The sequence below is a fragment of the Sinohyriopsis cumingii genome, chromosome 6 (genome assembly GCF_028554795.1).
Source record: "Sinohyriopsis cumingii isolate HCF-2022 chromosome 6, ASM2855479v2, whole genome shotgun sequence".
NCBI classification, from domain to species: Eukaryota; Metazoa; Mollusca; class Bivalvia; order Unionida; family Unionidae; genus Sinohyriopsis; species Sinohyriopsis cumingii.
The window spans coordinates 38087282-38110779 of record NC_142966.1 but is presented as its reverse complement, the minus strand read 5'-3'; the positions used below and the strand labels follow the sequence as shown (position 1 = coordinate 38110779).

The following is a 23498-nucleotide window of genomic DNA, read 5'->3' as shown; positions in this document are numbered from 1 at the left end:
CTACAGTAAGTTCTGATTAGTGGTTATTGTTTACTCTGGACTGGAACAAACTATAACCACCAATGAGAATTTTAAGTAACATATTCTACTATGTGACAAAGCACAAGTGTAGCTTTCAAATTCAACCCAAGTAGACAAGGTAGGAATCAACAAATTGGGGTAATTCTGTGTCACTTTTGTTTTGAGCATTGATTCTGCTTGTCCAATAGCTGAGAAGCTGTATCTGCATTTGTACTGGGCTTCTCTTTCGATTCTGTCCTCTGATCAATAACAGCCATCTGTTCAGTGATGAATAACATTCACTTGCACCTGTCCAGTGATGAATAACATTCACTTCCATCTGTCCAGTGATGAATAATATTCACTTCCATCTGTCCAGTGATCAATAACATTCACTTCCATCTGTCCTCAGATGAATAATATTCACTTCATCTGTCCAGTGATCAATAACATTCACTTCCATCTGCCCTCTGATGAATAACATTCACTTCTGTCTGTCCAGTGATGAATAACATTCACTTGCACCTGTCCAGTGATCAATAACATTCACTTCCATCTGTCCAGTGATGAATAATATTCATTTCCATCTGTCCAGTGATCAATAACATTCACTTCCATCTGTCCTCTGATGAATAACATTCACTTCCATTTGTCCATTCACTTTCATCTGTGCAGTGATGAATAACATTCACTTTCATCTGTGCAATGATGAATAATATTCATTTCCATCTGTTCATTCACTTTCATCTGTGCAATGATGAATAAAATTCACTTTCATCTGTCCTCTGATGAATAACATTCACTTTCATCTGTCCAGTGATGAATAATATTCACTTCCATCTGTCCATTCACTTTCATCTGTGCAGTGATGAATAACATTGACTTTCATCTGTGCAATGATGAATAACATTCACTTTAATCTGTGCAATGATGAATACTATTCACTTCCATCTGTTCATTGATGAATAATATTCAATTCCATTTGTTCATTGATGAATAACATTCACTTTCATGTGTCCAGTTATGAATAAAATTTGCTCCCATCACCTCCATCTGTCCAGTTTAGTGTTTGATAATATCTACTCCCATCACTTCCATCTTCCAGTGATTAATCATATTCACTTACATCTGTCTAGTGATGAATAAACATTCACTTCCAACTGTCCAATGATGAATAACATTCACATTCATCTGTCCACTGGTGAACAACATTCACTTTAACACCACTGTCCCTAAGATGTTGCATGGCAGCCTTTGCAAATTCTAATACTGCATTTGAATCATGTGACAAATTGTCCACCATAACAATAAAACCATTTTTTTTTAAAGCTCTTTTTTCTTGTAATGGTCTCCTGGTAAGCCAAGTGGTATAAGGCACTTGCCTATACAGATCACTGACATCTTACATCTGTGTCTGTTTGAGTCTCAGCCTGTTCAACATGGGCATGAGGGAGAGTTTACTAGTAGCTTCCCGTGGGTCCCAGGTTCTTCCTCCAATAAATGTACTGACTACCATGTACAGACAAAAATGGCATTACATCAACAAAACAAAACCATTTTTCTTCCAGCATAATATGATAGGATGAATTGTGATCTGCTTTTGATTCCAGTACAGTTACCGAATTTTATGACTGTATCCACATGTATCGTTTGCTCTGACTTGTCTTATCTCTAGTGAATTTGTTTTTTTGTGGGTACTGCTTTTATTGTTTACACTTCGTTTTTGTCTGGACTTTCAGACACAAGTGGTTCTCTTTTCTTTGCCTGTTTTGATTGTGTGTCCATTGTTGCCCAGTTGGATATGGATGTAAATGGTCTTGTGCATGTATGATTTTTATTTCATGGGCATTATGTCACCTGTGACCTTGATTAGCAATGTGCATAATCTACCTGCCTATAACCAGATATTGACAATATGTTCTTTTTAAAGCATTGATTACCTGGGTTATTGTCACACCTTAATTGGGTTAGTTGGGAATTTGTCCTTTTCAATTTGGTGCATATCTTATGCATGGTGCTTATGGTTGGATGCTGCTTTAACATTCTGAAAAGACCAAGGTACCTGGTACACTATGGAGTTTGAAAATATGTAGATTACAGTTGCCCCCATTTTATAGTAGAGTGGCATTTACATAGGTTATCACAGTTTTATGGCCCTTTGTGTTTTTTAAAAAGACTAATTACAGGAAGTTCGAACTAAAGAAGTCACTCTTGTGATCTGGTAAAAATGGCTATTTCACAGTTTTAGTGATCCAGGAGCCATTAAGAAGGTGCAGGTTGAAAGTTTAAAAGTCTGTAAATAATAATAATAATAATAATAATAATAAAGAATTTATTTTCAGAGGGTGACTCAGTTAGTTATAAACATGATTTGAATTTTTAATGTAGATTTAACAATTTTTCAGTCATGTCACTATGATGTCTGCAGGGCATCATGTCCCACCTAGTTATATTAGCCTGACACTAGGCCAACAAATCCTAACACTCACCTCTTAATGCTGAATGTGAAGCAAGGCAGCTGCTTGTACCTTTTTTATATTAGTCTTTGGTATGACTCGTTTTGAACCCGTGACCTCCCACATCCAATGCAGATGCTCTAACCACTTGGGCCACTAGAACTAATCTACCTTATGGACAGTTATTATGTACATATATAAAATAGACTGCTCTGGTGGCCTAGTGGTTAGAGCATCCACCTCAGAAGCGGGAGGTCGTGGGTTTAATCCCTGGCCGAGTCATACCTAAGACTTATAAAAATGGAACTTACAGCTTCTTCGCTTGGTGCTCAACATTAAGAGGTTAGTGTTAGGACTGGTTGGCCTGGTGTCAGGATAATGTAACTGGGTGGGACATCATGCTACATGTCTGCAGCATGATGCTCCAGTGCTAGACATCACTATAAACTGTCACACTGCAGACATCATAGCGATATGACTGAAGAATTGTTGTTGTTGGGTTTAACCCCATTTTTTCAGCACACGATAGGCTATACGTGGCAGCCAGTATTAGTGGTGGAGGAAGAACCCTGGAAAACCCCGGGATAAAACCACCGACCCATGAAAAGCTACTGGGAAGCTTTCTCACATACCCACATTGGCCGAATCTGAGACTCGAACCCATGCAGAAAGGGGTGAGATGGCAGTGATCGGTAATGGTGAGCACTTTTGACCACTCAGCCACAAGGGGCCCTATGATTTTTTTTTAAAGCTACGTTAAAAATCTAAAATCACACACACTCACACTATTGCAAAACACTAAGAGCAAAATATTTTTTTTCTCATAATTTCTGATATTTATAATACAAATAGAAAATGATGTTCCACAAACCAAACTTGTTTATAAGACTTTTTTCAAGTAAACAAGTTATAGAAAATCAATGCAGGAATGTAACTTGAAAAATCTTCAACCATCCAAAAGAATAATAAAATTCTTATGATAAAAGAGAAAGGCAAACAGAGTATAATATAATTAAATACTTGCAAAGTGTTATTGATTTAATGCTAAAATTATTTCATCATATTGGGATTACTCTAAATCAAAATTTGTTTCATATGGCACATAAAAAAAGCACACTTAACTTCGCAAAATGAAACACTGTCATAAAAGAATATTAATTACTAAAGAGTAAGCATCTTCTATTTCTTAGAAATATGCATGTACATGTACATATAATTTTCAGCAAGTTGCTTATTTAGTGTGCAACATGCAGTATCCACGTTTTTCAAGACAATGCACATTTTTTGAAAAGACAGGTAACTAGGTTATAATTGACTAAATATATGTTTGCATGATTGATTTGGGATTTTCGCACCACATAATCACACTATAAAGGAACTGAAATTGGACTTAATTTTGTGGAGCATCAATTCAACCTAACACTTGACTGGCACTTCGTCTCTAGTAAAACTAGATGCTAAATAGACCAGACACCAGTGAACCATTCTAAGCATTATTTGCGCAGTAACTTTAGAGGTGTGATTATTTATTTGTGCATTTATACGTCTTTTGACCAAATAAATTTGAACTGCCCATCCTAGGTAAGTGAAGATTATTCAGTATATAATAGAAGTGAATGATTTGTCAACAGGAAGCAAAGTAAATACACATAGGATTATATTACACTGTGCATTCATAATGTGAACTGATCCAAAAAGCTTTTTTCTTTCAAAGATAAGTAAAATTATTTAGCATTGTTAAATTCAATCTATTTATAGTCTCAAACCAAAATTAATACTGTATGACAAAAGTGAATGACACGTGGACAGAAAACATATCAAATACCTCATGCCTAAAACTGCACATTGATCAACTGCCAATGTAGCTAATTATGTTGTACAAATAATACAAATAATGCAAGTCTTTATTACCTAATTGACACAGTTCTAGGAATATTACTGGTCAGTATAAAACCCAACATTTCTCCTATGAATGAATTATTCTAGTAGGGTGCAACAATACAACTAGGTCATAACTAGATCATGTGACTTTCAAGTGGGGCATATGTAACACAATGAAAGTGGCCACTCATGTAATCAGATAGCTGCTAGTGCATTTGTCTAAATAAATTTGTTATCACTACTGTTGGTAAAACACTCAGAGGATTATCATTAAACATGACAGTTACAAAAATGATGGTGGTGTCCACTGAACATTAAAAATGTCCACAAGGACAGCTTTCTTTAAAGCTAATTATTTCTAGCTTTTCAAACAAATGACAGAATTGTCACAAGGTTTTGCACATACATTTATCATCAGGTCAAAATATTTATTCTAAGAAAAAATACTTCCTGTCAGACACTGACTCTGCATGAGAAGTCATATCTTAAAAGTCTTATTATTGCCATTACAAAGTATGCACTATCTTAAAAGTTTTTTTTATTGCCATTACAAATACTCCTTTTCAACACTAACAGAATGTTCATTGAACTTGATGCTCACTTTCATTCAGAGTCATATTTTTCTCACTTAGTAATAGTTTTCCTCTCTGGTTTTACTGCTGTGTTATTGCAGAAGAAGGTATCTTATGAAAAGTTACTGGGTTTAATAGACTTGGCATGACTTCATCCTAGATGCTTTCTACCACTCGAAAACAAATTATTAATCAAAAAAGGATAATAGTCTGTCACATGCGAGAACTAGTTCAGTGGCATTGCATTGTCAATGATTATCACCTGGTATAAATTATTTACATTCACTGACTAATAATAGTAGCGGGTTACTTAAGGAATATGGAGATCTTTGCCATTAATCATAACTTACAGGCAGACAGCTTGAAAGTCATATTTTTACTACTCCAAACCATCAGGAGAATATTAATTAAACTTTACAGGGATATGCTCAATTTTAAGATTAGGTGATATCAGAACCCTCAGAACATACAACACATAAATACAGGTTTTGGGGCTAATTTATTCGACAATATGAGTGATGCAGTCAGTAGGATAATGTTATAATGTGTTTGGTTCTATTTCTGATTTGCATTTGTAAGGGAGATTGAAATAGTCAAGTGAACTTGAACATGGAGCAATGTCCCCATTGTCGAAAATCTTTCAAAACAGAACGTGGCAAAAACATCCATATCACAAAGATGCACAAACAGAACTCGACTGGATGCAAAAATCTTAAACAGGAAGTAAGTAACTTCAGAGGTGATGAAAATGATGAATTGACAAATGTTTCACAGGTATGTGTGTGTATATATATATATATATATATATATATATATATATATATATATATATATATATATATCCTTAACCTTTTCACTCAGCCTTAGGTATATGTATGACTGTAGTCACTGGAAAATCTATCATAGAGATAATTTTCATTGATTGAAGAGAATGTGAAAACTATCGATACAGAATTATGCTGTACAGATTGCTGAAAGGATCCTTCAACCAAGAAGAAAATGCCTCTAAAATATCAATCAATTTTGTTTTGCTCTACTGATGCTGACAAAATGTTTTTTCTTTAAATCTGTGTGTAGGGCAATGAACCAATAATATTTAGTTATAAATTAATAAAGTCAACATGACATATTATATTTCTCAGTATGGTTTCAAACCATTGTGCAAGTTAGTTACTCCCACATACAATGCATATAATGATTTATGCAGTGACAATCAGGTACCTATTAAAATTTTGGAGTGCACACATTTACTACAAAAAGTATATATATATATATATATATATATATATATATATATATATATATATATATATATATATATATATACACACACACACACACACACACATATATCACACATATATATAGAAAGCAAGGAACTAGAGATCACGCCTCAAATCGAATAAATTATACAGGTTAGTCATAGTCATTTTGTACAATTTGTAAAATAATTACATGTTTTTCTTGAATCTAAGTGAATGAAACAACAACAGCCTGGACATTCAAGGCAAATCTCAGTAAGGTCAAAACTTTAGTCAATTTAAAATTTAACATGTACATTTACATTTGCCAGTATCATCAGATACTATCTAGGGATATGATTTATCACTTGCACACTCTCAAAGTATGTAATAATTGTGGGAAATGTGAGTTGAATGTTTTGCAAGTGTTGGAAATCAATGTGTTATTTTTTGTGAAATAAATGTGTAATGAATACGTTATAAAGTCATCTGCTGATGATTTTATAACATATTTACTTGTAGATAAATGGAACACATACACATTTTTGTTTGTTTTGATGTTTAAATTTTATCATATAGAAGGGCGAATAAAGAAAAGTACATTTTATGTTTGCCTTTAATACCTGTACCAATCTTTACATTTCAGTCTTCACACGGATCTGCTGATAAAGAAAGGATGGAGAGGAAGGAAAATAGAAGTGACAAAGTTACCTATGGTAAGATGAGGATTTGTTCTTGTGGTGGGAAAGTTTTTGTGATTTTTATGGAAACGTGTAATCATATATCTTTTCTGAATACCCCAGTTCATTTAATTTTCTTTAAAAAGATCGAGAGAAGCAAATAAGTGGAGAAAAGGAAATAAGACAAATGTTCTACTAATTTTTTTTATTTAGGAGGAAGTACCATAGCTGAATTATTTTTATACTGAGGTATGAGTATATAACAAGGAATGAGTCGTGTACCGTATAAAAGTTTTTACATGTCTAGATCGGTTGTTCATGCACAAAGTACGCATGGGCTCTGCATCCTTAGCATAATCTTTATTGAAACTATAAGTGTTTTGATGGTGATGATAATAGCTTGGCTAAAGGTGGCATGATTGAACATCAGAGTTGTAGTCTCGAAAGTGAATAATTAAATTTTTTTATTTTTTCAATCTTTACAATAAATTAAGATCTTAGGCAAGGTTTGGACTATTGATGTTTAGATCAGTAATGTAGTTTCCATGGTCCACACATTCAATGTTAGCCTTAATATTATAGTGAGCTGCATGAAAACTGTGCACTTGGCATGTACAAATGTATACCAGAAGTTAAAAGATCTTTAATGGCTTATTTACACTAACCACGCTTGGATGCTTTAAAAATAAACTAATTATTTTTTCATCACTTGAGAAACAAGATATATAGAAGCATCAGGTTAGTTTAAAAGTGGAATATATCACATTAGGTGTTTCTCTGATGCTTATTTATAAAAAAATATTGATGAACATACTTGAACAAAAATGAAAAAAACCCAAAACCAAAACAAAACAACTACACCCACTCAGTTTCTAAACAACAGGTAGAAGTACTCACACATGCACAAATATACTATCACATACAAGACAGAAGAGTGGAGATGGTATTAGTTGTAAAAGACATAAACAAACATGGAACAGACAATGACCAAATAGTACCTCATTTCTAAGAGAAATTGGTGGCCCTGAAAATGGTCTTTTAGGAGTGTTAAACCGAAGAGGTTTAACACATACTAAACTGCTTTTTGCCTTCACAAGCAGCTCGTTTCTGCCGGTCCATAGACCAATACTCTATTTTCAGTCACCCTTGCATTTCCATATACACTTTTCTCTTCCACAAAGCAATGGATTTGATCTTCATGATGTTCCATTTTGTCTTGAAATACACAAGGTAATTGGGATTGAAGAGTATACAGGAAATGATAGTCCACGTTTTCCCACATCTTGACTTTGTCTTGAGAACAGATAACACAAATGATCAACAATTCTCTATACATATGTTGTGGGTTGGTTAAAACTGATTATAAGGTTCCATCAATCAGAAAGCGACCATAATTCACTCAGGGCGTGATTTTTTTCATTCATCAGAATAAAGTAGACAGGTAAAGTCATTTTCTGTATATATGTCTATAAGTGTTTGTACGATTTGTCAGTGTGGGAATAGTACACCTTCATAATGACTTGTGTTTGAATGAGAATGGCAAGCTGTGTGATCTGTTGTTACTCATCCTTATTCACAGACTGAAACTGAAAGAGTGTATTCTCTTAGGTATAAGGGGTGCTTTATGTCAAGGGAGAGGGTGTGTACTTAGTCAAATCAAATCTGAATCATCTACTGTCATGAAACAATCAAACCATTCCATGGAGAAACTAGAATCAAAGCGACGAGGACTTTCGTATAGCCATACTCTCTCCAAGAAGTGTTAGCAGAAGTTTACCAGAGCAATTTAGAAGAGGACATAATCGATTCTGATCCATCACTATCTGCTTCTTCCTCAAGACCAAACGACTCAAGATCAGGCAAGAAAGAAAGTCTTTCAGTTGTCCCAAAATACTATTTTCACATTTGAGCTACACACAAAGTGACCTCAGAAAATTTAAGCTAACACTTACATGGAGAAAACAACATTATGCACGCATCTTCACTACAGACATTTTTTTTAGAGGATTTTAGACGACACTGCCAAGGTAAAGATCAAGATCATTTGAGACTATTGATCATTCAAGACAAGTTTGAAATGTCCTGTTTGGACCAAATTAGTACACCTGAAGAATTAACTTCTTCCAAAATCTATGACAAAAATCAATGTGTCAAACAATCAAATGATGAGTTTGACATGATCGATGAAAATGCACTCTTCATATGACTCATGCTTGTCCTCCTTAAGGTATTGGCATATGATGAATTTTGATTTGTCAATCGTTTTCTAAGTACCAAACCAAGTATGAACAAGATTGACAACCGTCAAGATAAAATGTGTTTAGGCCTTATCCATATGGTAGCTCAAACTTACGCGATGAAGAACGATGCACTAGAATAAAAATATCAGTAGTAGCATATTCATTGTGGAAAGAGATGTCGAGTCATCCTTGCATTCCTGAAGGACAATAAAGGGTTTAATGCTTTACTTACAAGTGAACATTCGTCAGCCAAGTGTGTTACAAATAACGTTGCATGGAACAATTCCAATAATAGAAAAGTGCTTGCGAATGATTGACACCGCTCCACTTATAGACACCATTTTCATACCAGTTCCAAAACGTCACACGGTTGTGGGAATGAAATGATCTCATTTTTGTGACCAAGTCGTCGAGTTTGATCGTCATTGGTATATTCAAAGATATGACTTTTTTTTTAACGTGAGGAATTTCGTGCTTGCAGTAAATGTACTCAGGAACCTTTATTTTATCGCTATCAGAATTGTAGTATGATACGTAAAATGATATTTCCTAGTTCTTGACTTTTTTTGATTTTACTAAGTGTGTTTTAGACCTGATGGACAGCATACGAAGTAAAGATGAGGTGCATCACTACGGCAACTGTCATAAAATGCCACAGTCATTGCTCACAATTTCTCAGGATATGAAGGATAATTTATTTTCATATTTTTTATATTATTGAGAGCAAAGAATGGAATTTTCACAAGGCACCATGAACGGAGCCAAAATCATTTACATGCAATGAGACAGTATACGATTCTGTGAGTTATTTGGCTATGTCTTTGAGTACAATGCCCACACCTTGAGAAGACAAAAATGACTAAAGGCTATTTTCCACACTTTTCCAGTACCGAAGCAAATAAATACTTGATGCATGAAGTCTATGTTTATGACCTCAATGTTACAGGAAGAGCACAACGACACTTGGCACCAAGTTCACTCATCAGACTCCCTTGATTTACAAGAATAAATGTTGAAATTTTGTAGATCCGATATGGACTTTTAGGAAGTTATGGAGGAAACTTTCGACAGTCATTTGTGGATCACGGAGGTATCGATTCCTTGAAGAAAGCTGCTACCATTGCTAAAGCATGAAGAACAAACTAGCCATCATACTTTCTCACTGCTACCAACTGTCAATATGCAGCAAAGCTTTCCATTTTTCACATTACTTTTGTGAAGCTCAAGACAAGTGGATACAACATGCTAGAAACAGTGGAGAAAAGATTGGATTTTAGTCTGTGGATGGTTGGATTCAGAAAAATCAAAGATCGTGTAAGAATTTTATGGATGTTTATCTCGTGGTTGTCTCACTTGCTTCCCTCAACAATTCCTGAAAATTCATTGACAGAGTTGACCATGGAAGAGTACTTGTACAATAAAACTTAAAAATGGATGCCAGAATCAAGGGTACCAAGTGGTAGAAGCATGGGATGGGATCAACTAACAGATCTAGAATTTCGATGCACCATTGAATGTGGCATATAGTAAACATTTGAATCCATGAGGCAGTTTGTTTGGAAGATGGATCAGTGCTACACTCTTGCCGTACAAATTTGACATATCTTAAGGAGAACAAATAAAATAAAGCGCATTTCTTGTATTCTTGTGTGATAATATACTCAATTTTTAACCCCAGTCACCCTTAAATTTTGACAGAACACATTGACCTGGAGCATATTCATCAGCACCTTATAGCCGGGTTTGTTCATGGCAGAAGACACCGAAAAAGAAATGACGGGACAAACAATGCGGCCAAGACTGGAGAAATAGCCCCTCGGCTCTTCCAAAGACCACGTCATGGACGACAAATGCAGGGACAACATAGGGAGCAAGCTACGCAGACCGACAGTCACTTAGCACCTCTGCCGTAGAAACCTAGTCCTCAACAACTCCACCTCCAAGTGCATGTAATACCAAACTCATCTTCAATTTCCAAAGCTTTGAAACGACCCTCCGTGCTACTATCAACATCAAGTGAGTTAAACACAACTGAGGTATAGGCAAGGGGTTGAGAAGGAGAAAAAGAAATAACAGTCACATTGATTCCATTGTACCGGTATGTGCCACTTTTTACTGATAAAATTTGCCTCTGTACCAGAAAAAGATGTTGCTGTTGGTATTCATGTACCAACAAATTGTAAAATGTTAACGGTCTCTACATGAAAGTCTGTAAAAAGCCGACTTATTCTTTTCATACAGTTGTAGTCTCATACCCTTGCCGACTTTGATCAGTGATTGTCGGCAACAGCTCCTCCGCACCAAAATAAATATCTGCTTGTCTTTTTGATGTATTGCAAGGGTACTCAAGACATCAGCACTGGCCCTCTGTTATTTGACAGCTGAGTATTGCACTCCTGTCTGGGGTCGATCATCCCACACTAAGTTAATTGATGTCCAGCTGAACACAACAATGCGCATAATCTCTGGAACACTATGTCCTACTCCTTTACCATGGCTGCCAGTACTCAGCAATATTCCTCTTCCACATCTGCGTTGCCAGGAAGCAAAACAAAAGTGTTCGCTAAGGTCTATGCCAGTGAGAAGCTTCCACTGTACATGGACATCACCTCACATCCACCAGTCCACTTGATGTTGAGATGCCCAATCTGTTTAGGTCCGTTGCCTGAGGATATGACAGCTATTTCAGCATGGAGTGTTGAGTGGTCTTCAACAGATGTTGTAAACCAATCCCTTGTAGCTGAGCCATCTGTCTGCCATTAAGTCATTAAAACGAAACATTTTATGCGGTGCATGGAAACACTTTATTTACTCTATAAGTGAACTTTGAACCAAAGTTGATAATTGTTTATCGACAGATTGTGACCTGATTGGAGAGGGATTACATTTTAGTTTGTTCCACAGCATGGCAAATTTTATTCCACCTGTAACTCGGTAAATTTTCAGATCATCTTCATTAAATGTGGCTAATAGTACCTAATTCATTTGAAATACTTCATCTGAAACAACTTGGGTACTTTAGTTACATTTAATGAAGCTGGCTGGATAATTTCTTAATGCAAAGAAGGAAGAATTGGACCAAGATAAGATCCACAAGGATTCAAGAGATCAGCTTCTTGCAAATTGCAGATCACAAGGGTTGACATTTCATGGGCAAATTGAAGGAGATGGCAACTGCTTTTTCCGAGCAGTGGAAGATCAGCAGATCTTGCTGGACGGCACAAGTGATAATTTTTCGAACTTACGCTGTCAACTTGCGGATTATCTTGAACAAATACAACCACAAGAGGTAATCTCATAAATTTAATACATATTTAAAAATGTATAGAACTTATGAAAGAGGTTGGGGACAAGTGGAATTTCATTCTTATGCAATTCTGTCTCAAACTTTCAACCTAGTAACTGAAACTTTGAACTTGTTATCTCATAAGTTGACAGGGCCCTGAGTGGCCTAGTGGTCTAGAGCACTCACCGTTCTGGATCACTGCCATCTCACCTCTATCTGCATGGGTTCGAGTCCAAGGCTCGGCTAGCGTGGGTATGTGGGAAAGCCTGCCATTAGCTTCTCGTGGGTCAGTGGTTCTTCCCTGGGTTTTCCAGGGTTCTTCCTCCACCAGTTATACTAGCCGCCATGTATGGCCTATCTTGCACTCAAAAATGGCGTTAAACCTTAGAACAACAACAACAACAACAACAACAACAAAAGTCGACTTAGTATCCAGAAATTTTGACTTAATTTCTCGAAAGTAGAATCTAGAAAATTCAAGATGGTTGAATCTGGTATCTCTGAGGTAAATATATTTTATTCCAGTATATGCATTAAACCAAGTCCCATTAATTATGCATTATTGTTGCTATTCAGTATTTCTTCATATTAAAAGTAGATAGTCATATTTTAGTCAAACGTATACATATTTTGTTGCGACAGTGTGTCATGGATCTACTTTCCTTTATACAGTGTGACCCCGCTATAGTGCGCTCCATTATAATCCGAATTCGGATATAACGCGGTCATGGCATGGTTCCCGAAATTTCATATACATGTATTTTTCTTGTGCACAAAAAAAAAAAAAAATCTTAAAAAGTACCAAAAAAAGTAAAAAGTTGCTATCATTTTGGGGAAGAGATCGAACATGAATAATACAAGACGATTGTGGCTTGGCTCATGAAATTTTATATGCATTTTTCTCGTACACGAAAAAGTATTTTCTTCTTCTTAAAAGTAAGAAGAAAAAGTAAACGCATAAAAAGTTTATTCTGGGATTGCTTAGGTCTTCGCCAATGTCGCAAACTTGGATTGTTTTTCCTTATTGGCTGCAAAACATACCATGTGGCTTTTTATTTATTGGCAACATTATTGGCTGTTTAAACTTTTATATTTGACCATTGGTTTGGAGTGCAGCAATTCAGAGGCCTCATGAAAGGAATTCGCAAACTGGATATAAAATGCACTGAAATTTATATATTGTTACATAAACAAATTCTTTGTCCATACTGACAAACCATCTAAACAGTGCATTATGATATCATAATCCGCTTATCTTGACATCTAGCATGAGTTTTGTATGTTGTGAAATATCTGCTTTTTTGTTGTTGACATTTCTGGTAACGGAGATCAACCGGATGAGGCATTGTCTCATAAATCTATCTTTCATCAGATATTCGGCCGCTCACTAGTAATTAATATATTTACAAAGACGTGTATGTGGATGGTAAGTAAAATTCCTTTTCTTTTCACTCAGAATTAAATCCTTCAGAACACTCATGTGTTCTATAATAATCCATGTCATCAGAACACCTGCATCTCTATCATCCGTTGACCTTTTGTTAATTTTCAGACGCATGCATTGAAGGCAGCATCACGCTGCTACCACAAATGTAAAAAAAATACATCTTACTTATTGGTTTATTTAGTGGGCATGGAGGGACAGTAACTAGAATAGTCTAAACAACAGCCAATTCCTTTTTAAAAATGTACCCAGATAAAATAGTTTCCTGAAATTTCAAAGGAAACAGATTACCTTTGAAGCATTGACTGTTATGAAAACGTACTCAGCAAATGGAAAAAATACCAGTCTCAATCATGCAATACAATTATTTGATGTTGCAGCCACAGTAAGAAATGGGCATTCGTTTGGTTCTCCAAAGTTGTCCTTTAGCGGTGACTTCAATAGTGCATGCACCCTTCATCAAAGAAAGCCGACTACAGTCTTTCAATAAATGCAAAGAACTTTTCTTCAAAGGAGGTCAGTACCAAACTTAAATAAAAGTGATGGAATCTGATGGATTTTGGCATTTTCCAATGTGACTGGAACACATTAACTGTGCTGTGAAAGTTCCTTTTTGTAGGGAAAAAGTTTATCTTTATGAACGCTACCAACGGCGGCTTAAAACGCAAACTATCTTTTACTGACTTGGAATGTACTTTAAAGTAAATGTGTTTCGTTATTCGTCATGTGATTGTGCTATGTTTTACCACTGAATTCAGACCAATATGACCTGTTACAATATTATTGAATATTTTAAATGTGTGTGTGCACATATTTTCGACGGAATCACTTGTATTGTGGATTCAATGTATATGATGAGGTTCGCAGGTGAGTACACAGTGTTGATACTCTATTCATGCTATACATTAGACATTTATATATAAACAAGATTCACGTATATGTACCAATTCATGGTTCTCTAAATAAAGTAAACTATTATATTATGTCTTCTCTGTTTTCACTACAGGTGTATTTCTCATTTAATATGCATCAATTTAAGATGGTAACTGTGCTGACAAAACACGTATTTTACCACCTGCTTTTATTACCCACACACACCCCACAATTTGGGGGGTGGTAAATTTTCTTCAGCTAACTGCCTTGGTTGCATATAACATGGTTTGGTATATAATGCGGTTGGGCTTTATGGCTCCTAACTACCGGGGTCACACTGTATATAATATATCATCCTTAGACGATTATGTCAGAGCAATGACGATTGTGGAAGCCACAGATTTTTGAAGATACCAAAATCCAGTGTCAGCGGTATAGTGGCATTTGCAAACATTAAAGAAGATCATGGTTTTTACAGGAGTCACCATGTCGATTTCAACTTTGCTGAAACAAAAACAAATTGAAAAATGGGTAAAACTACCACCTGAAAGGATCAAAACATCAAAACATATTTTTACAACACAGACTTTTGAAGGAAAAAAAGGCTGCTCTGTATAAAATCAAGTAACTTATCAAAAAGTAAAAGAAAAAAATAAATTTACTTTTTGTCGCATTGTGAACTTTCTAAGCACTCAATGTGGCAGTTACATTTATGTCACTGTTACAATGTGACATCATAGAGCAGAAAGTATAAATGGGATACATTATTTGAAAATTTACACTGGGTGAGGTTTTTAAATTCTTTTCGCGTAAACATGCAAAATTGTTTAAGTTATAACACTATTATTTCTGTTTTATTTGATTGTTGTATACCAACGCTTTAAAAGCCGTCTTATTTTTAACATTTATCTATATATATATATATATATGAACATGGTTGGGTATTTATTAATGTGTAAATTTAACCTAATCACGCGCAAAGAAAATAACGTCCATTTTTACTGAGATCCCTTGCTCATCATATGACTCTGACCTTCAATAACAGCTGGTGTAACATATTGTTGAAGCAAAATGCAATAATTTCTTAAGATTGGCTTGTAAAGCCTGCCGTAAGTTTTTTGGCAAAAGGGCTGAGTATCAGAGTGTAGGAATGACTGTTTGATTACATTGTTTCAACTTCTAATGGGTGATTTTAAAGTGAGGATGTAAATTTTGATTGCAAATCCCGGGGTGGGTTCAAGTGGCTTGTTATTATATATGTATGTATGTATGTACGTATGTATGTAGTTGTTAAATTTGAACTGTAAAATATTACTGTGGAGTCGTTGTTTTGGCGGGTTGTTCTAGCAAGCTCCTCGACAAGTGCTAGCACAATTCATCTACACTAATATCTTTCCGTATAGTTCTGTCGATCTATCTATCTATCTATCTGTCTGTCTGTCTGTCTATTGGGACTGGAAGTTTTTAAGCGTTATTGACATATTCATTTTTTTAATACCAACATGCTTATTTTTTATCCATGTCAGTGATGTTGGACATACATTTTGTAAAAATTTATACTTGTATGCTTACCATAAAAACTCGTATCTAATGGTAAAAGATATTCAACAATATATGTTTGTAGAAATGCATTTTATCATGAAGAACAAGTAAACTGGTACATTTTACCTCCCAATGAAAGTGTCAACATAAACAAGAAAATGAATCATAAAAATAACTTTTATTTGAAATGATCTATAACTTGGTTGCTTCCTGGTATCAGTAATTTCACAAACGATATCTTCATGGTACAACATATTTACATTTCAATTGTTGATATCACAAGTGTGACTGTATCACCATTATAATTAACACAATCCATAAAATCAACATTTTAGTTACCAGACCAAAGTAGGTGTCATACACCATAGCAAGGAAAACATCATTATCAACATTGCTATAACTGGTAATGCCATCAGTTAGCTCACTAAACCCTCCCTCAACAAAACTTATGGAAACATATGTGAAGAGACATAGTGATTGCGGATAGTAAATATATTTCATGTTCTATTATTATTATTATTATTGTCAAAGCTTGCAAGGAATCATGAGATTAGCCCATGCTGGTATTTTGACTTTTGAGTCATATATATAGATATATATTGAATTACATTGATTAAACTAGTCTTATTTTACCAAAGGGAATGAAATTCGTTTAGGGTATATACAGGATCTTCACTATGAAAGCCTACAAGCTGCTGGTTTGTATTGTGCTTTAATATTTCTAAATGCTTATTTGAATACCACAATTTGAAATAGCATTTAAACAAATTGTGGACATATATATAGTGCATGTGTGTCTGTCTGTATAATTGTTCTTAATTAATTTTCTAATCAGAACACCTGACTTGGATGATTTTGACTCTACAATACAGATTCTTTTACAGCTGTTGAATATCTTTGTATATCTGAGATATACAGTATTGAGGTAGCTGCTAGTCATGTTATTATTGCTTTACCTGATATAGATTTGTTGGGATAACCTGATTTCGTAAACAACTAATAATTATTAGATGTGCAACTATGAGTGAAGTATAAAGGACAGTGAAGTAACAACCACATTGAAAGATAACCCATCTATGGCGGATACAAGTTTGAACCTGACCCACCGACAGCACGAGAAAATCATCGCTATGTTGGGTTAAATTTCAGAATGAAGGCTGTTTCGTTCACATTCATTTATTTGATAAGAGGAAAAAATCTAATATAGAAATAAATAGTCTCCTCGTTTAGACAAATAGGTATTACTGTTAACCTCCAGCAATTCTTTAAACCATGTTTATACTAATGAAATACATGATTAAGTTAGCTTATCAGAGTAATATTTTAAAATTTATTGAAATTAATTTGATTTGCAAATGTTGTGAATACTACTGGGCAGTAGTGCAGAGAGAAAATGGTAATACAAAACTACAGAAATTGAATTCAGTTTCTAATACAGAGAATTACACTAGTCAGTATATGCAGTGAAACCATTAAGAAAAGTTATCCCATATGTCCTGGTGTAAACAAGGAGGGGGCCCCGAGTGGCCGAGTGGTCTAAAGCACTCTCCGTTACAGATCACTGCCATCTCACCTCTGTCTGCGTTTGTTCGAGTCTTGGATTCGGCCAATGTGGGTATTTGAGAAAGCTTGCCAGTAGCTTCTCGAGGGTCTTTCTGGGCATTTCCTGGGTTCTTCCTCCACCATTAATACTGGCTGCCATGTATAGCCTATTGTGTGCTGAAAAATGGAGTTAAACTCTACTACAACAACAACTAAACAAGGAATAGTGAGTAACAAGGTGAAGGAAAGTTGTTATTTAATCCTGCTACAGTTAAATCCTTTAATCTTCCATGATGTATTGTGGCTTGTACAGAGCTTTTATTTCTCTATTTATTAAAGGACAAAGTAGTGTTTTTTCTCTGTGTTTGTTATATCTTATCATTAAAGTGAAAGAAAGTTACTGTAAAACTGTACATTTTACTGTTGTCAGGAAATTTGTTTTTAAGCTAACATTTTCAAGTTGCAAAATGTACTTTATCTCCGACAGGATTTGTGGTGCAGACATTGACAGAGAGAGAGAGGTTTCAGCAATCAAACCCAACTGTTCATAAAGTTACTTAAGCTAGAAACATATTTTTATCCTCAGTATTTTCAGATGATGTATATTATGTCTCCACCCAACAATGAAACACATAAACCCTTTACATTAACGTTCTCTTTAAAGTAACCTCTGATCAACTCATTAGTTCTAATAGACTATATAATAGTGTACAGAAAGGACAAATAAAACAATCGAGGGTTAAAAAGAAAACCATAGATTTGGAAGGGATCCAAGGTCATGGTCACTGTGAATGATAAAAGCCACCCCCTTTCAGCCAGTAGCATAAAATTAAGTGTTCCTTCACTTTACCTTCACTAAACTTTAGATGTTGGTATGATAAAAGATATATAACTTTCGATCTGTGCTTGAAGGTCCAAAACCAAATTACAGACCAACACTATTAAAATTGTTTCAGTTATGTTTTCTGGTTTTTCATATTGATTTGAGGGAACGGCTGGCAAAATGTCAAGGTCACCATCATCTGAAAAATCAAACATCGTTGCGTGCAATATTCTGATCTACTGTAAAAATTGTTTTACGAATATTAACATATTTTACCATTGATAATACCAAGAAATGTAAGATCACGCCATCGTTCTTTTTCCGATCTTGCCTTGTTGAACTCAAGATACCAATCACTTTGGCACCTGTGTGTAAGTGTCAGTTCCTCTGCCCACAACCTATGTTCAAGTCAGTTTTAAAACATTTTTAGACTAAACTCAATATTAAAGTTTTTTTGTTTACAGTCAAGCTAAATGAAAGGATATTGTTATATTTTGCTCACAGTTATTTATATTGCTGCTTGTCATCCTTTTAATCCTATTGACTGATTATAACACATTGACTGCTGTGTTACCATTTAATCCTTTTCATTTCTCATGTTTGCCTTTAAATTCTTTAGACAAAACGATCCCCGTGGGTGGAATAGAAGAACACAAAGTCATGCAGGTAATACAAATTTCAGTATTATTCTTGATAAGATACAAGAACAAACTGTTAGGTTTGATGTAGTTCATATGCCGCATGCAAGTATCATGTGAGAAAAAAAATTGAATCAGTTGAATTGGAAGCAAGTTTATTATGTATACAGAAAATGCGTATATTCGTTATTTGGGAACAAGAAGTGAGAAAAATTGATCATCCATCCATATTGATATTCCTAATTTTGGAGGGTTTTCAATTGGTCAGACTGAGTCTACATTAGAAAGCGAGATACCCTGCAAAATCATACTGGAGAACAATAAATATATAATCTTTGACATAATATACTATTTTGTTCCATTAATGAGGATAAATACATGTAACGTTAATTGGACAGCAGGTTTCTGTTGTGCCACACTGATCACTGTGAGCGAAGCTGCTTCCGCACATACAGAGTCAAATACATTTGAAACTGTTTGTGTATAATAAAAGGATACCTAACTGACTGATAACAAGATCAGCACAAATAAATGGAAAAACAAAGAGACATAAACCTCATGCAATATCACTCTTACTGTTGTATACGCAATTTTTTTTCATTATAATTTTCACGAAATCTTAATGGTATTATCAGTGTAGAAATATTTCTCATTGAAAGCAATTTATAAAAAATTTACTCAGCATTTGGTCTAAAGAGAAATACGATTTAGAAAATTTGGCTCTTTCACTTGATGTCGAAATAGTGGCATTCATCACTAATGTTGTTTCTTTTACAAATACAACATCACATTCTGTCGTGATTGGGTATATTTTTGCAGTGCCATTCTTCTGCAGGGAATCTATAATTACTCGTTTTAACTTTGAGCACAGACAGATATATGTTCTGATGTAGTGATAACAAGTTTCAAGTTTTATTTAAAAGGATAAATGCGTATCTTTGTATGAGGTTATGACGCTTTCATCTCGTTCTTGAATATACAAGTCATTCATGGCTTGGAGAATTCTAGCTTTCATATGACTGAGGCTATTGACAGAGTCTTGATAAAAGGGTCCCATTCTTCCAACATAAATAAAAAATGTTGTACACATTCAATCCATTTTCAACTCATTATACATTATGTTATATATTTTTTACTGAATTTTGTAATTAGTTTTTTGACCTGTGATTGAAATCCGGTACTCAATTGCACAAGCTTTAGATTAAACATTGATTGGCTTTCTACTCTGCTGGAGGTCGTGGGTTCGAACCCTGGCCGAGTCATACCAAAGACTTTAAAAAAATGGTACTAACAATTGCCTTGCTAGGCACTCAGCATTAAGAAATTAGTGTTAGGACTGGTTGGCCTGGTGTCAGGATAATGTGACTGGGTGCGACATCATGCTACATGTTCTACGGCATGATACCCCAGTGCTAGACATCACTATAAACTTACCCAGTGCAGACATCATAGTGATATGACTGCAAAACTGTTAAAGTTATATTAAAAATCCAGAAACATCCTTTTTAAGTTTCTTCTAATAAAAATGATTTATGATTGTGTGATAAGTCTTACTGACTCCCAGGTGACCAGCCAAAGGGAGTTTCATGGTCTAGATTAAGAATTTTCTGTCGATATGACCTCGGAACCACAACTTCATAGCTCACTGACCACTCACCACCAGCAGGTACCTCAGTTGGTATGTCTCAGTTTTCTCCTAAGGACCCAATTTTTCACATGTGAGAAATTGGAACTTGCACTGCTTCAGTTACACTAATAGGCTTATGAAACAAACAGGATATCACGAGATCTTTTTCCTGTTTGAAAACCAGTGATTGTCTTTTGTCATCCTGATTAGAATAGAGAAAATGAGTAGAATAATGTGATTAATACAGAGTGACTGATCACTACCAGAAACAAAAGTGACTTCAATAATAGACAGAATAATAAATGTGTCAGGTAAAGGAATATTTTCCTCATCAATATCATTCTCAAGAGCTCTCTTTGCCATAGCTCTAGTAAGTGTACTAGCTGTGTATAAACCATGGATTTCAATTTCAGGGTGATTAACTTTTTGATCCAAAGAAGGCTTGTCAGTTACAAGTGGATTAACCGCAAACCTATCTCCAACTAGATCATTACCTAATAATAAATGAATACCCTCAATAGGCAAATAAATCATATTGTCATGGATCCTGAGATTAGGACTGATGACAGATTAACACAATGGAGAGAAACATTAACAAAACCGCATCTATTCCCTGAATAAGAACACTTTCACTTGAAGAAGACTTCTCGGAAAAAGGCAAAGTACTTGCTAATAAAAGAGTCTGAGAAGCTCCTTTGTCTCTTAATATTTCAAAAGGCAGGGGCTTGGCTGAATGACCAATAAGTGATATAGAACCTTCTGACATGAATGGTTCATAAATCTCCAAAATAGAATTAGATTTGGGTTTGTTCCACCGAACAAATGTATTGCTTTCAATACAAGACTGTGACATGGCCCTCTTTGAGACAGTATCAATTGGGATAGCTTTGTCTTTATTCTTTTGCTTATATTTCAATCTGTGGCAATCCAAAATGACATGTACTTCTTACAATAAGTGCACATAGGAAGAGATAAGCATTTCTGATCAGCTTTATCAAATGTTTGGTTTCTAACAGTTGTGCTGGATTGAAATTTGGAAGTACTCATATAAGACTGTCATGCATTTTTACCAAAGATTGGCTGAGAGGTAGACTTACTGAAAAAAGAAACTTTGTGTGTCAAGGAATGATCAATAGCTGTCCGAGCAGCATCTTTCAATGTTTCCACTTTTTCGCTCATTAAGATAAGTCTTATCGTCACTATGGATGCAATTCTTGAACTCTTCAATTAACATGAGCTATCTGAGGTTATTGTAATCTTTATCAACCTTCTTGGCTGAGCACCATTTATGAAATAGTTGTTCTTTTTCCATTGCAGTTTCAACATACGTTTGTTCAGTTTCTTTTCTACAATTTCTAAACCTTTGTCGATAGGCCTCAGGTACCAACTCATAACCCTTTAAGATATATTCCTTAACAACATCATAATCAGCACTCTGTTGTAAGGACACTGAAGTGTAGACTTCACAAGCATTGCCAGTAAGTACACTTTGCATTGATGAAGCCCTATGCTCTCTTGGCCATTTCAAGTTTTCAGCATATTTTTCAAAGTGTAGAAAGTAATTATCTACATCATTTTCCTTAGAATGAAGAAATGCTAAATCAATACTTTTTAAATGTCTTTTAAAATTCACCCACAACATCATGAACATTCCAGTTGAACTCTGCCAGACAAACACATAGCTACAAAACAGACTTCTTCTTTCTTGGTAGAACTGTCTTCACTTGTGTAAAACATTTTAATAATTAGAATTTTCTCTATGGTTGACTAGGGAGATACATACTACAGGAAATTGATAAATAGACATGTTAAATATTTTGAATAGAATATTGGTAAATATACAGAGATCTCGGAAATGCTTAATTACGCATATTTGGACGCACATTTTTGATCTGGGATGCAGAAAATCACCTATGCAGGAGTCCTCCATACATACTTTTTTGTTGCTAACAGAATAGTTTCGTGGCACAATAAATATGTTCTAATCACTATGAAAAATGAAAGAATAATTTTATTTAAGTTCGTTGCTGACTTCCTTTGATCAAAGGTCGTTGGCTTGCTTTGATGAAGGTGCATGTGTTTTTGAAGGCACCGCTAAAGGCCCTCTTTGAAGGACCAAACAAATACCCGTTTGTTATTGCTGTGGCAACATCAAATAATTGTAGAACATTGAAACAGATTTTTTTATTTGCTTGGTATACATCAGCGCTTCAAAGGTAATCAGTTTTCTTTGAGGTAATCAGCTTTCTTTGAAGTTGCAGGAAAACTATTTTTTTCTGTTTTTAAAAAAAATTGCTGTCCTCTGGTCGACTGTAGTCATTTTCCGTTCTCGCGTTCACAGGTGGTCCATTGTAGCTAGTCAGTTGAATGGCTATTTTGGTTATATTACAGCATACAGTACCAAGGCCAGACACTAGCGTAAGCGGATTATGATATAACAATGCACAGTTGGGGTGGTTTGTCAATAAGGAACAAGGATTTGTTTATTTAACAATAGATTCCAGTGCTTTTTTATATCCAAGTTTGCGGGGACCTGTCATGGTGCCTTTGAATTTCTTCACTCCAAAGCTGGTATATACAGTTTTTATCAGCCAAAAATGTTGCCACCAAAAATATCTCCTGATGGTATATTTTCTCGCTAATTATGAAATAA

The 23498-nt window shown here is 35.0% G+C and overlaps 1 protein-coding gene across 1 annotated transcript in view; it reads left to right on the top strand.

Annotated features, from left to right (window-relative positions):
* Positions 1-6801: 6801 nt before the first annotated feature.
* Positions 6802-23498, top strand: part of LOC149796733 (uncharacterized) — a 77143-nt gene continuing 60446 nt past the window's right edge. Inside the window, exons 1-2 of the mRNA XM_089961382.1 lie at positions 6802-6866; positions 19200-19246. Coding sequence (XP_089817508.1) covers positions 6827-6866; positions 19200-19246 — 87 coding nt within the window. The 5' untranslated portion in view covers positions 6802-6826. The remainder of the gene's footprint in view (positions 6867-19199; positions 19247-23498) is intronic.